The 13,358-nt window shown below is 37.7% G+C and overlaps 1 protein-coding gene across 5 annotated transcripts in view; it reads left to right on the top strand.

Annotated features, from left to right (window-relative positions):
• Stxbp6 (syntaxin binding protein 6) overlaps positions 1 to 13,358 on the top strand; it is a 235,482-nt gene that overhangs the window by 176,451 nt on the left and 45,673 nt on the right. For all 5 annotated transcript variants that reach the window (XM_076850123.2, XM_076850124.2, XM_076850125.2 and 2 more), the window contains 2 exons: positions 10,552 to 10,682; positions 11,563 to 11,728. In XM_076850123.2, the coding sequence (XP_076706238.1) occupies positions 10,552 to 10,682; positions 11,563 to 11,728 (297 nt within the window). The remainder of the gene's footprint in view (positions 1 to 10,551; positions 10,683 to 11,562; positions 11,729 to 13,358) is intronic.

The following is a 13,358-nucleotide window of genomic DNA, read 5'->3' as shown; positions in this document are numbered from 1 at the left end:
CATCTTTCAGAGATCATTTGAAAGACCATTGCCTGATACACAGTGCCTTGAAACCATTGTTCCATGTGGTTTGTCCATTTTGGGTTGCTTTAGGCAAGGAGAGTGGACATAGCACTGATTTCAGATCAGTACATTCCAAGATTGGAATTCTTGAGTCATAAAGAATATGCACATTTATCTTTAGTAGATATTACCTATGGTTTGCCAGGGCAAATTCGGCTAATTTTAAAGTTAGATAATTTTCACTAACAGAGTTGAACTTTGTTTCAACCAGATCATTTTGCTGGGTTTTATTCCCCAATTTAGCACAGTAAAAAGTGAAGGTGACAGACTCCTAGTGACATTTTTTTTTTTTAGAATATTAGTGACGTACACCCTCATTTAAAATGTATGATTAAAAGTATTGAGTAAGCGGTGGTGGTGGAGAGAGCAGATAATCTGTCTTTGCTTGACTGATAGTCATAATTATATTTGACAGTTTGTGCTTGCAAAGTAATAACAGCTTTGATTTTTTTCCACAATCCTACTGCTATTATATGTTTAGTACCTGGTCCATTAGAAAATTTTGTGTCTTCCTCTGCCTCCTTTAAGTTTTGGTGTCTCTCTTTCTCCTTCCTTCTCTCTCTCTCCCCAACTCTTTCCTTCCTCTCCCCCGCCCCTCTAGCAGTCTTTTCAAGTAAGGAGATCCATATCCACAGAACATTCTTCAAAGGTTCTTTCGCACTATTTTGAACGATTCTGCTCAGCAGTGGGGGACCTGGCCTCCTAGTATGACAGAGCACAGTAGCAGGCCCTTCCTCTCAAAAGCGTGATGAGTGCCCTCTTCCATAGCTGCAAGTGGGTGAAGCTTCCATCTCCCTCATTGAATAGGGTATTTGAGCTTCGAGAACTCTGCTGCTCTGTTCTCCCAGGTGAAATATGTACTGAATTTCTACCAAGTAGGACATTTCACTGAAGAAAGTTAATTCTTAACGTATACTTTTCAGTACGTAGTGACAGTGCTATAAGAAAGAAGAACATTAAGAGGCTGTGTCTCACATATTTTTATTCCCAGGCTTTGAACTTGTGGTGGAGAAATTTAATTTGTTCTTGAGTCAGGTAGCTGATTCTTTAATGCCTTTGTTTTTTGATAAAGTTTTTGTAAGTCTCCCCTAAGAACAGATCAAAAAATGGCATTTACCTTGTTTTCCAGAATTGAAGGAGCAAGGAGAAAATAAGACTTTATGACTGTAGTTAACCCCTTTTGATATCTTCATTTTATAATAGTTATTATTGAATTTAGTCTCCTTTGGAAACCATCACAATTGTCACAACTCTGGGTATTTACTCTTAGTTGAAGCCTGTTTGTTTGTTTCATGGTTACATTACACAAACAGGACATGTTATATCCTTTCCATATAAAATGTAAAATTGTAATAACTAATATTAACCAGGCTTTATAATTCATTGTATATTTCATTTCCCCTTTACCCCAAGTGAATGCAGATTGGTTTTCTCTGCAGGTCAATGGGGAGATTGTCTTAGGATGTTAAAGAAATCCTTGAGTGGCTGAATCTCAAGCCAAAAATTGTGTTTTCAGGGAGGCTGAAACAGTTAATTGAGAAAGATGCTGTTAGAATTAAATTGGAGTAAAAGAGATTGTTGCAACTGGTTATAACCTCCAACTTTCTCTCCTTCTAGGCTCTGATATTTCTATAATTTCTTGGTTCTTGCACTTTTTTTCCCACTTACTTGTTCTCAGAATCTCCCTCTTTTCCAGTAAGAAAATGTTCAAATCCCTTAAATCATGTCTTGATTTTGAAACTGAACGATTTAACCTGAAATAATTTTTTGGTTTGTTCGTGGTTTCTGGTGAGCCCAAGAATAATTCTTCCTTTAGTTGAAGAGCCATTCATTTTTTTAACTCATTCATTTATTCATGCATATAGCAATTAGCACTGTGTATCAATTAATAATATAGAAGACTGTGGTCTGTAAATCTAGAGAGGGCACTGGAGAATTCAGGTCTTCTGAGGTTAACCTTCCGGAAAGATTTCAGGCTTAAATTTTAATTAAGACCACTTTGCTATACCTGAACCTGTCATTGACTTGAAAAATAGAATACGCTTCAAAATAAAAATCTACATATTTTATAGGTTTTTTTAAATTAAAATTATAAATGAGATATAGAAGATTATAATTAGATGGGGATAGATTTTCAAAGTATCAACGAGATCTCATATGGCCCTGTGACACTGAAGTTGTCTATTCCAGAGGTGATAATGCCTCCCTATTTGTAATTTGAAACTATTGGAACAACTCAGTACTTCTAAGCAGAGTTGACATAGGACAGTCGCGTGATGATTAATGTGCAGTCATTAACTACTCTGGACATGGTGGTGTTTCTTCATATTAAAGGCAGCCTTCCCAAGAGAGCGTGATACAAAATATTTCTTATTTCTCTTGCCCTACTAAAGGACTTAAACAAACTTCTTTATTAAAAAAAGGGGGGGGGGGTTTCTACACAGACATTTCCTTTTGTGGTATCATTTTGAAGAAATTTCCTAGACATCATCATCACCATCTTTAACTGTCTTCCCTCTGCCCTGTCTGATATGAGAATGTAATATCACTGGAGATCAAGGAACTAATGCCAAGTAAGGGCTCTTTGGTATGGAGAACTTCTTTCTTTGTGATTAGTTCTTCAAGAGACTTAGAAAGTCGGCTTCCTCAAAGCCTTGAGCACTCATTCTACACTTTCCTTTCCCTTAAGGACTAAGGGAGTAGGAACTCTTTAGGGGCATCCCACATTCATTCCCACTGGCTTGGTGCTCCTGACTGAAATGTCAACATCTTTATTATTTTTTCTTCAAATATGCAGATTCAAGAATATTTTGTCACATCCATGTTTGTAGCAGCTCAATTCACAATTGCTAAGCTATGGAAACCAACCTAGATTCCCTTAAACAAATGAATTGATAAAGAAAATTTGGGGTGTGTGTGTGTGTGTGTGTGTGTGTGTGTGTGCATGTGTGTGTGTGAGACACACATATATAATGGATTATTTCTCAGCCATAAAGAAGAATGAAATTATAGCCCTTGTCAGTAAGTGAATGGAACTGGAGACTATCATGCTAAGTGAAATAAGCCAATCCCCAAAAAACCAAAGGTCAGATATTTTGTCTGACATGTTGATGCTGGCACACAATAAGGAGTTTGAGAGGGAAGAATAGAAGTTCATTGGATTAGAAAAAGGTGTATGAAAGAAGGGATGGGGGATGGGAATAGGAAAGACAGTAGAATGAATTGGACATAATTTTCCTACGTTCACAACCAGTGAAACCCTACATATGCACAACCACAAGAATGGGATCCTAAGTTATACTCCATGTATGTATAATACATCAAAACACACTCTACTGCCATGTATATCTAAAAAGTACAAATAAAAAATAAATATTTCAAAATTTAAAAAAATTTTTAAAAAAAGAATATCCTGTCATACCCATGTAGGCCCAAGGAATCTGTCCAGAGAGCCTCCAGTACTGCTATGGTTTAGATGTCTCCCCAAAGCTCTTGAGTGAGATAACACCAAAAATTTCTGAGGTGAAATAATTGGGTTAATGCACCTAATCAATGCATTGATCCACTGATAGAGACTGACTGGGTGGTAACTACAGGCTGGTAGGGTGCAACTGGAGGAGGTGGGCCACTGGGGGCATGCCTTTGGGTATATTTTGTCTGTGGTGAGGGGAGCTCCCATTCTCTGCTCCCTGGTGTGATGCCCTGAGCTGCATTCCCCTGCCACAGCCTTCTGATGCGATGCCCTGCCTCCAGGCCCAGAGAAATGGAGCTGACTATCTGTGGACTGAGACCTCTGAAATAATGAGCCCCACATAAACTTTTCCTCTAAAATGCTTCTTGTCAGAGCTTTTGATCACAGGAAAACAAAACAAAAAAAAAAAAAAAGTTCAAGTACTGAAGATAGAAAGGAGGTACCAGAAAGAGAGGGGTAGGCCTCACAGACCAACCTGGCAATTTCAAGACCTGGTCTGATTTTGAAACTCTGGATCATGTAACTTATGGATCTAAACATTTACTGTATCCCTAAATTATAACAAACTTTGAGAAAGTGTGAAAAGCAAAAAATCAGTTCTGGGTAGAGAGTACCATGTTCCACTTCCCGCTAACCAGAGGAGGGAGGATATCTCCCTATGCTCATAAACATTCAGCTGTCTCACTTGGTGAAATTACTGATGCAGCTGAGACCTAATATTTATTTCATATTATGAAATCTACCTGGAATTATCAGACATTAGCATTTTAGAACAGTAAGGAAACCAGTTCCAAGAAGACTTTTTTTTTTTTTTTTTTTGTACCAGGGATTGAACCCAGGGGTGCTTTACCACTGAGCCACATCCCCAGCCCTTTTGATTTTTTAATTTTGAGACAGGGTGTCAGTAAGTTGCTTAAGACCTCAATAAGTTGGTAAGGCTAGCCTCAAATTTGTGATCCTCCTGCCTCAGCCTTTTTGAGTTTCTGGGATTATAGGTGTGTACCACCTTACCCAATGCAAGATCATTTCTCACCTTGGCTTGTTCCCTCACATCAGCCCCCTGAAGCCATGGGCTTTTACTTTCTGGACCCACATTGCAGAGGATTTTTTTTTCTTTTTTTGTCAGTCACCTCTGATACAGCCAAAGAGCATCACTAATGAGATTCTATATGAACGATGCTCTTTTCTTGCTCAGATAATTTATTTGTCTTCAGCAGTCTTAAAACCAAAATGTCTGCCCATTAGATTCCAGCTGAGCTGGGAGCTGAGGCACACCACCAACCCAGTCTTCCCTAAATCATGAGGTCATGAGAGGACTGTGTTGGTGAATCCTAAAGATATGTTAGGGATGGTAGGAACTGCAAATTCTGCATTTTAACCACCTAGCTTTAACATCAAACTTTAATGTGGATATGGTTTGTCCTTTAGCACCTGTACTTTTTTTTCTAATTTACAGAAATGACCATATAAAGTAATACAATGATTTGATTTAAGTTCTATATGTAAAGGAAATGTTTGTCAAAATGTTGGTAAATGTTTTACAATACCTAAGACATACAAGATAGAAAGGATACAAAGGAGGAGAGTAATTGTTTTTTTTATAGGCTGATTTTTTGTTTCCTTTAAAATTGTGTTTTAAGGCTGAAATAGGAATTTGTATCTTAGGCAAAATTGACTTTCCTTTTTGGAATAGTTGAGACATGATTCTTTGAAAAATGAGATCACCATTGGACCTTGAAGTGGAGGATCCGTCTCAGAATCCCCTGCAGAGAATAGTGCAGTGTGCACTATTCTCCTATTTACATCACATGCAAGTAGTATGTATTTCTCTCTTCCCCTTCCTTGTCAGTTCACCAACTCCTCCTTGTGCAAGACTTGTTTGATAAGATTAGTTGGTACTTGGTTGTTGGCTGCTTGGTGGTTTTTAATGAAATAGAATTTTCTGATTTGCAAGTCAAGGCCAGTGGTCTCCACCCTGTGATTAGAGTCAGGTGTCTGATTTTATTTTTGTAAAATGTCTCACGGATGGGCCACTATTCAAAAGACCTCGTTAGATCATTAGTTTGTGAGATGGAGAAGTGTGTGTTGGTGATAAGGATAATCTGAACAGAATGGTTTGTATCACTGCTTCATATGATCAAGTCTACATAAAGGTCAAAGAAGAGACATGAAGCCATGAAGACCATTCTCTGTTCAGAGCTGAGAGCAAAGTGACCTAGCTTTGGTTGCCTTGGGACTACTCCTGCCTCTGATGCCAGTGAGGAAGCAGGGACTGCAGGAAGTGGGAATGAGAGAGAGGAAGCATTAGCTTGGGTAACCCCAAAACTGGATTTCCTGAGTAAGTCCCAGATGCACCACTCAGTGGTCCCAGAGGAGCCATTCTGGTTGTCTTATTGTTTGTAGGAGGACATCTATGATGTGGAGTCCTTAACTTTTGTCTCCACTTGCTAATCCCAAAGAGTTTTCTCTCTAAGGCAGGCAACACTGCATATCTATTTATGACTTTAATATATATTGCCCTTCATTAACTCATTTAAAAATAAAAAGGAAGGTTTATTTAAGGGGAAACATTAAAAAATAACATTTCAGGAAACTATAAAAATCACAACAAGTAGTATCATTATTAGAAAGCAATGATTCAATTAAGTCTTATTTAATGAGCATCCTGTACCCAATAAAATGTGACATTTGACACTGCAGCAAAAAATTATGATAGAAAGAGCACTGAAGTTCATTGTTTAAGTTGCAATTTTTCCAATTTTTAACTGACAACTTTGGAAAGTCAGCTCTTTCTGTGCCTCAGTTTCCTTATCTATAAAATAATGGTCAGAAAATGGCAATGATTATCACAGGTATTATCAATCTCAAGAGCAAAGCTAGAAGCTATATAAAATGGATTTTTTAAAATATTAAATTCTATTTTGAAAAAGCACTATGTCAATTTATAATCCTATAACACAAACCGATAGGAAGTAACTTAGAAGATCCTCATGGGGATTTATCTATATCGTATATGTTTTAGAACTGGGGGACACAATAACAGTCTGGTTTTGTTTATAGGCTGATTTTTGTTTTTTACAAATTTCTCAAAGAAGCAAACACTGAATATTTAATGCAAGCTTGAAATTAACCCATTTTTTAAATGAACATTGAGTGTGATGTGAATGAAATAATATGTTGGAGGGAACCTACTTGGATAAAGGGATCAAAAAGTAAACTGAGTACAAAAAGGAAGGGGCGATGAGATGAACTTGGGAGGTACCCAAGCTCATGCAGGCCTTTTTTGTTGTTTATTTTGGTTTTGGCAGTAACAGTGATTGAACCACATCCCTAGCCCTTTTTATTTATTTATTTTTATTTTGAGATAGGATCTCACTAGATTGCTTACAGCCTCACTATGTTGTTAAGGCTTGCCTTGAACCTTCAATCTTTCTGCCTCAGCCTCCCACAGTTTTTTTTTTCTTTTCCATTTTTTAGTTGTTGATGGACTTTATTTTATTTATTTTTATGTGATGCTGAGAATTGAATCTGGTGCCTCACTCATCTAGGCAAATGCCCTACCACTGAGCCACAACCCCATCCCATCCCAGAGTTTTTAAAAGATATTTCAGTCCTCTATTTAAGTTTGAATAGACAGGTTTGGGTAATCATAGAAGTCCCTAACAGGATGACCGTGTCAGGCCTGAGATGTGGCTGCTTCTCGAAGCCTCCCTGACTTCCCTCAAATCCATCTTCATCCTTAAAGCCCCGACCCAAACACCTCAGATCCTCAGATGATTTGTATATCCTGCTATTATATTTTAGAACTCTTCTGCATAATTCTTTTTTTTTCTTTGCCGCACTAGGAATGGAACCCAGGGGTACTCTACCACTAAGCTACACCCTCAGCCTTTTTTATTTTAAGATAGGCTCTCCCCAGTCTGCCTGGCTTCTTTTGTATCATTCTTATCCCCTAATCACATCCAAATTCATGATTCAAGATCTTATCTTATTTAATCTTCAAATTGCCTTCAAAACTTAAATATTCCATAAATATTTGTTGAATAAATTAATACATAAGTTCATTGATTCCCAGCAATTAATGTGCATTTGAATCACTTGGGATAGTTAAAATATTCATACCAGAGCTCCACCCAAGGTGTTCTAGCTTTGTTGTAAGGACCTTTGTTGTAAGAGCTCCCAGGTGATTCTGATGTGCAATCAGAGTGGACACCAGAGGAAATGTCCTCATTCTGGGTGCTCTGCAATATTACCTAGTGTGTCATACCCACTCTGTCCCCTCTAAATGCCTGTATAGCTTATTTTACACATAATTGATGAAATCATATGAAAGTGTCCCCGTTATCTGAACTTTAAAGATATTAAAAATAATGCACGTTGGAGTCTATCATAGAGGGGTTGTTGGATATAGCTTATGATATTACTAATACAGGTAATTTGCATTTTCCATGTATGCTTTCAATTAACTTTCTTTTGGAAGGAGAAGATGAGTTACTATCTTTCATTAAAACAGTAAAATAGACATCGAAAACCTGGGTGACTTACTTTTTTTTATGAGCTATGAACCCCAAAAATACTCAAACAGGGAAGGATTTAAATCATCATTTCTTAAGTACTCAAAAAGTATGGCCATGGTATGTTTAGCCAAGTGTTTTGATTTTAGAAAGGGAAATTCTATATTTAATTTTATATAATGTGTATATAATAACATAATTTTAAGGCACCTGCTTCAAAATAGAAACTGGGATGTTAGGGAAAATAACAATCAACAGAAATTAAACCAAACTGGGCTGAGTGCCCAAGAAAACTAGCCAGACTCCAAGAACTGGGCAAGGAATAAACTAATAGGGAAAGACAGTGGGAATGGATAGAATTATAACTGTTTCCATCAAAAATGGCCACTGTCCAGTGTGATCACAGCTGAGGAATTTTGCTGGGACACTTGTCATTGTGGGTGGGGTTCCTGCCCTTCTCATTTTAATGACAAACTTGCAATGGAACTTGCCCTCCTAAAAAGTGAATCTTAAACATGCCAGGCATATACAGTGATCTTGCATTGAATTTGAGTTTTTATAATGCTGTAAACTAATTGGAAACAAATGGACCCGAAATAAAAATAGGAGTTCATAACAACTTTAACTGAAGTTAGAAGGAAAGCCTTCAAGTTTCCCAAGACGCTTAAATGTCATATGATTTACATAAACAAGGGAGGAAATCCTCTTTGTGTGTTTAGGGGTGTGCGTCTAATACAGGAACCCGTGTTTTCCTGTTATTGAAAAGCATTCTTTCTTTAATCTTTAAAGCACATTCTGGGCCTGCATGTATTCCAGGTGTGTGTTTTCTTTGACATTAAAATATAAAAGCAGAGTACAACTATCAGAGGAACCTATTAGGACTCCTATTTATGTCATAGGAGATGCAAAAAATAAATAAATAAATAAACTGAAATAATGGATGGACAGAGCCCTGGGCACACTAGTAATACTGCCTGAATTTACTTAGGGGAATGGTTATTCCTAATGGGATGGAGCCTATGAAGAGAGGCCATTTGTGATAAAGACTATAAAATCTCCTCTGATTATGGGTATGATCATGATGACTTTTAACCGTAAAAGTAAATTTAAATAGTGTAAAAATGTCCAGAAGCTGTTAGGCAAAAATAACTGAAATAATGGGCAGTAAACCAAAACATTATTTGACGTTTTTTTTTTTTAAAAAAAAAAAAAAAAAAAAAAGTTTGCCAAGTACTGGCTAGGAGCAAGGGGGGAGATTGTACTGAGACCATAGGGACTCTTCAGAGCTGGGCTTGTGGATGCTCACCGTATCCAAAGGCAGAGTAGCTTCCTTCCGTGCTTTTCTGTGGTCTCTGCTCTCCTACTTCAGTGACCCCAGATACTACAAAGCGTTTTTTAATGCCTGAACCATAGAGACTTCTAATCATCAAATGTGACTGGAGCAGATGCTTTCTGTCCCTTGTCCCTCGAGAATCCTTTTCTTTTTGCCATCTTTCAAGCATCTGCCGAATTATTGAAAACAACAACAACAAAAAAGAATATGTATTTTCTTCTGACACAGCTACACAGGCCTCCGCAGGCTGTGATTAGCTCAAATTCTTTGCAGCGCATGGTGCTCTCTGCTTTCCCTAATTCCTCCATGGCATCATTTCTCTTTAATCTTTACTAACTTCCACATCCAGGACTCAGGAGGAGCTTTTAGGAAAGTGCTTTTAAGACTGTTAATTACCTCTTCCACCATTATTAGTCTCTAAATCACCAAGTAAGCAGATGTAGAAATGCTCAGGGTGACTTTGTCCTGGTGTTTGACATCAATCTGAGAGGCGATGAAGTCCATCTGCAGTTGGAAGGGGGGAAACTGCCGGAGGCTAAGGAGGGGTGGTCCTGGTCCTGTGAGTATAGTGACTTCAAAAATTCATATGTGGGGACTTTTCCCAGTATGCCAGATATAGTCATAATCAGATGCAAACTATATATACACTGGATGATATTATAAAAACAAATAGTTCTTTTTTATTTATTTATTTATTTATTTATTTTTTTGGTTACTTGAGAGTTGAGATTACTCCTTATCACTGAGTCCTCAGGTATTGATACACTATCAAACTGTAAATAAGCATTATGGTTCCCTGGGGAGCTTGAAACTTTCACTTCCTTTAAAATTTAGCCCTCCTAATGAACCCAGCCTGATGCCTGTCAGCCCCACATGCTTCTTTTCCTGCAAGCTGTAATTGTGCACTTATAGCCTCTATTAAAAGTTCTTGGTGTTATTTAGTTAAGCTGTTTTTTGTTTGATTGGATGAAGACATAAAGGAAGCAGCTTTTGCAGTTATGTTATAAACAGCTAGAGAGGGGAGACTGGGAAACTTCTATTTCTTTTGCATTCGTATCCCCCCACCAAAGGCACACATTCATTCAGATTCTCTCTGTCGTGCATACACACTGAAAGAGGATATAAACCAGCCTGCAGGCCCACTAATCTCCCTGGTCTTTTCTTGGCAGTGACAAACAAGAAGCCCACACAGGCATCTATCACGAAGGTCAAACAGTTTGAAGGTTCCACATCGTTTGTGCGGAGATCACAGTGGATGCTCGAGCAGCTTCGCCAGGTTAATGGTATTGATCCTAATCGGGTGAGTGAATAGCTCTATGCTGGCCGAAGGAATTCTCTTTACAAGTTGATTTTGATTGACCTTGGTAGTGGTGGGGGTGGTTTGAATCATCCCAAACAAGACTATCAGCCCCACATGCTTCTTTCTCTATTTCAGTCATGGAACTAAAACTTCCTATGCCTCTTCACTTCCTATAGGAAATTACAGATCTAGTTCTTTTGTTTGATGGAGGCACCCAAAGGGATGTTTGTTGCAGAAATGCTGCCTCCAGTGACATTCATAGGAGAAGGCAAGGCTCATCAAAGCTGCATTTGTCCCCCAATGCCACCAATGACAAGGATTATCTACCAAGAATCAAATCAGTTAATGACACCTTAAAAATTTTGTACTAGTATTCCTTTGGATTTAACAAGAGAAACATTTTATGATATAGATACATATTTAAAATACCATTTCCTTTGCATATATGCATGTACACACCCCCAAAACATCAATAATGAAGAAGAAGAAAATGTAAATTTGTTACTCTCTATTAAAATAAGGGAGATTCTCTTACTGCCAAAGTTTAGGGGCAAGATTAATAGAGATCCTGAGGTCATCCATCTTCCAAGTAATTGGGAAAATAATACAGTTGGAATTCTGACCATCACTGTGTAGTTAGACTGTCTTTACTTCTGTGATACTAACTTCCTAGGGACATCTATAAATTCCATGTGATTTGAATTTTGCTTGATATATATAGAAACATGGACCCTTCACACACTTGGGTCGTAATAAAGCTGAGCCTTACAATTGGTACCACAGTCTTTGTTTTAGCATTTCTGAGTCTTTTGACAGGGGAAAACTGGAAGCAGCCGTCTTTATAGATTGAGATCAGTAGTTATCTCACTGTCTTTTCCAGGATTCTGCAGAGTTTGATTTGTTGTTTGAAAATGCTTTTGACCAGTGGGTAGCCAGCACAGCCTCAGAAAAGTCCACCTTCTTCCAGATCCTCCACCACACCTGCCAGAGGTACCTCACAGACAGGAAGCCGGAGTTTATTAACTGCCAATCCAAAATTATGGGAGGTGAGTGGGCATCTGTGTGACTTCAGTCATCCTGTTTCCTTAGACTTGCTTTTATATAAAAAGATATTCAGCAGCATAATTAAAAGAATCAAAATGCTCAGAAGTAGACATCATTAAATTATCTTAGAGAGTATACACTATGCTACATCTAGACACAGTGGTGTGTTTTCACTCTTACACAAAATATGGTCTTTTTAGAACAATGAGCCACCTTTCAATTTTTCTTCTTTACCACCTTTTTTATAATTTCACTGCAGAACACTATTTTCTGGGTTGCTTTTTCCTGTTATTTCTCAAGATGTTTTACAAATGCTAATATAAAAATTCCAATTGATTTTGTCCCTTTTTTTGAAATAATAGCCAGTCTCATGTTTATTCCTTGGCACACAAAGATGAGTTAGAATGAGGGCCATAAGCCACTGTTACAGGGTGAGTACCATCTTAGGCAGCACAGTGAGACACTTTTAGAGGGTGATCACACATTTCTTTTAGGTGGCAAGTCTTTTTAGGGAATTCAAACTGTGCTAAAAATATAAAAGACTTGCCAATCACTCTGAGTTGGAGAAGAGTTATTTTATATCATTGGTCTTTTCGCTGACCTGTTTTCTTGTTTTGCAAAATATATTTTTAAAAATGCACCAATTTTACCTTAATAAATGTTAAATGAAGATCACAGTAGAGACTCTGCCTCTTCTCCTTGGCCTTTCATATATTCTTCATTTGAATTTGGGGTGGAATCTACTATTCTGTCCCCAGCTGAAGCACACACTCTCACTTTGCCATTAGTCTGCACGACGTCATATAGAGAAAACAATGTCCAATTCTTTATTATTATCCTTGGAAGTGTTTGTATTACTCTTAAACTGAAAGATAATGATCTAAATAACCTTGAAAGTCTTTCTTAAGCATTGATGCAGTTTTTTATTATAGCTTCTCTGTTTAGTCCTAGAAAAATATAAGAGGTGATATGTGGTGCATATTTTCTTCAAAGTGGCCACTTCTTGTTGGACAAAAACAAAGTTAAATATTTAAAGAAAATATCAACCAACACCAACCTCTGTGGCAAATATAATGAGATGGAATTCTCTCTCATGCCTGTGCCATCAGTGATCTTCAAAAGAACTCTGCTTTGGAAATCCAACCTTAACTGATTTGGTAAAAGATTGCAGTACACTGGGTTTTGGACTATTGGTGTCTGTTTTTTTGTGAATGAAAAGTTGGACAGAATACCCAGCTTTCCCTTATTCTTCATTAGCTCTTAAGTTAGATCTGTTATAGCTTAAGATCAGATTACTTTCTTGATCTTCACTTCTTGCTGTGGAACATTTCCCTCATCAGTGTCAGTGTGGTCAGCAGCTTGTATGGCTATCAACCATAAAAATAGTGTGCCTTTATGGATTTGAAATTGCTATTGCTCTTGGAGAAAGACTCTTCCAGAGCATTTCACTTCTTCATGAGAGGCCAGAAGCAAGTGCAATTCCGTGGGAACGCCTGCATTTCTAAGATGTTCTCTTTGAATATCTCAGCTTTCCCATAAGTCCAACCAGCTGTCTCTGTCAATCGTTGACCCAGTCCTTCAGATATCTTCATTTTTGAACACCAAATGATGCAGAGTTGAGATGAGAACCCA

This window comes from Callospermophilus lateralis, chromosome 3, assembly GCF_048772815.1.
Source record: "Callospermophilus lateralis isolate mCalLat2 chromosome 3, mCalLat2.hap1, whole genome shotgun sequence".
NCBI lineage: Eukaryota > Metazoa > Chordata > Mammalia > Rodentia > Sciuridae > Callospermophilus > Callospermophilus lateralis.
This window is presented reverse-complemented; position numbering and strand designations above follow the sequence as displayed.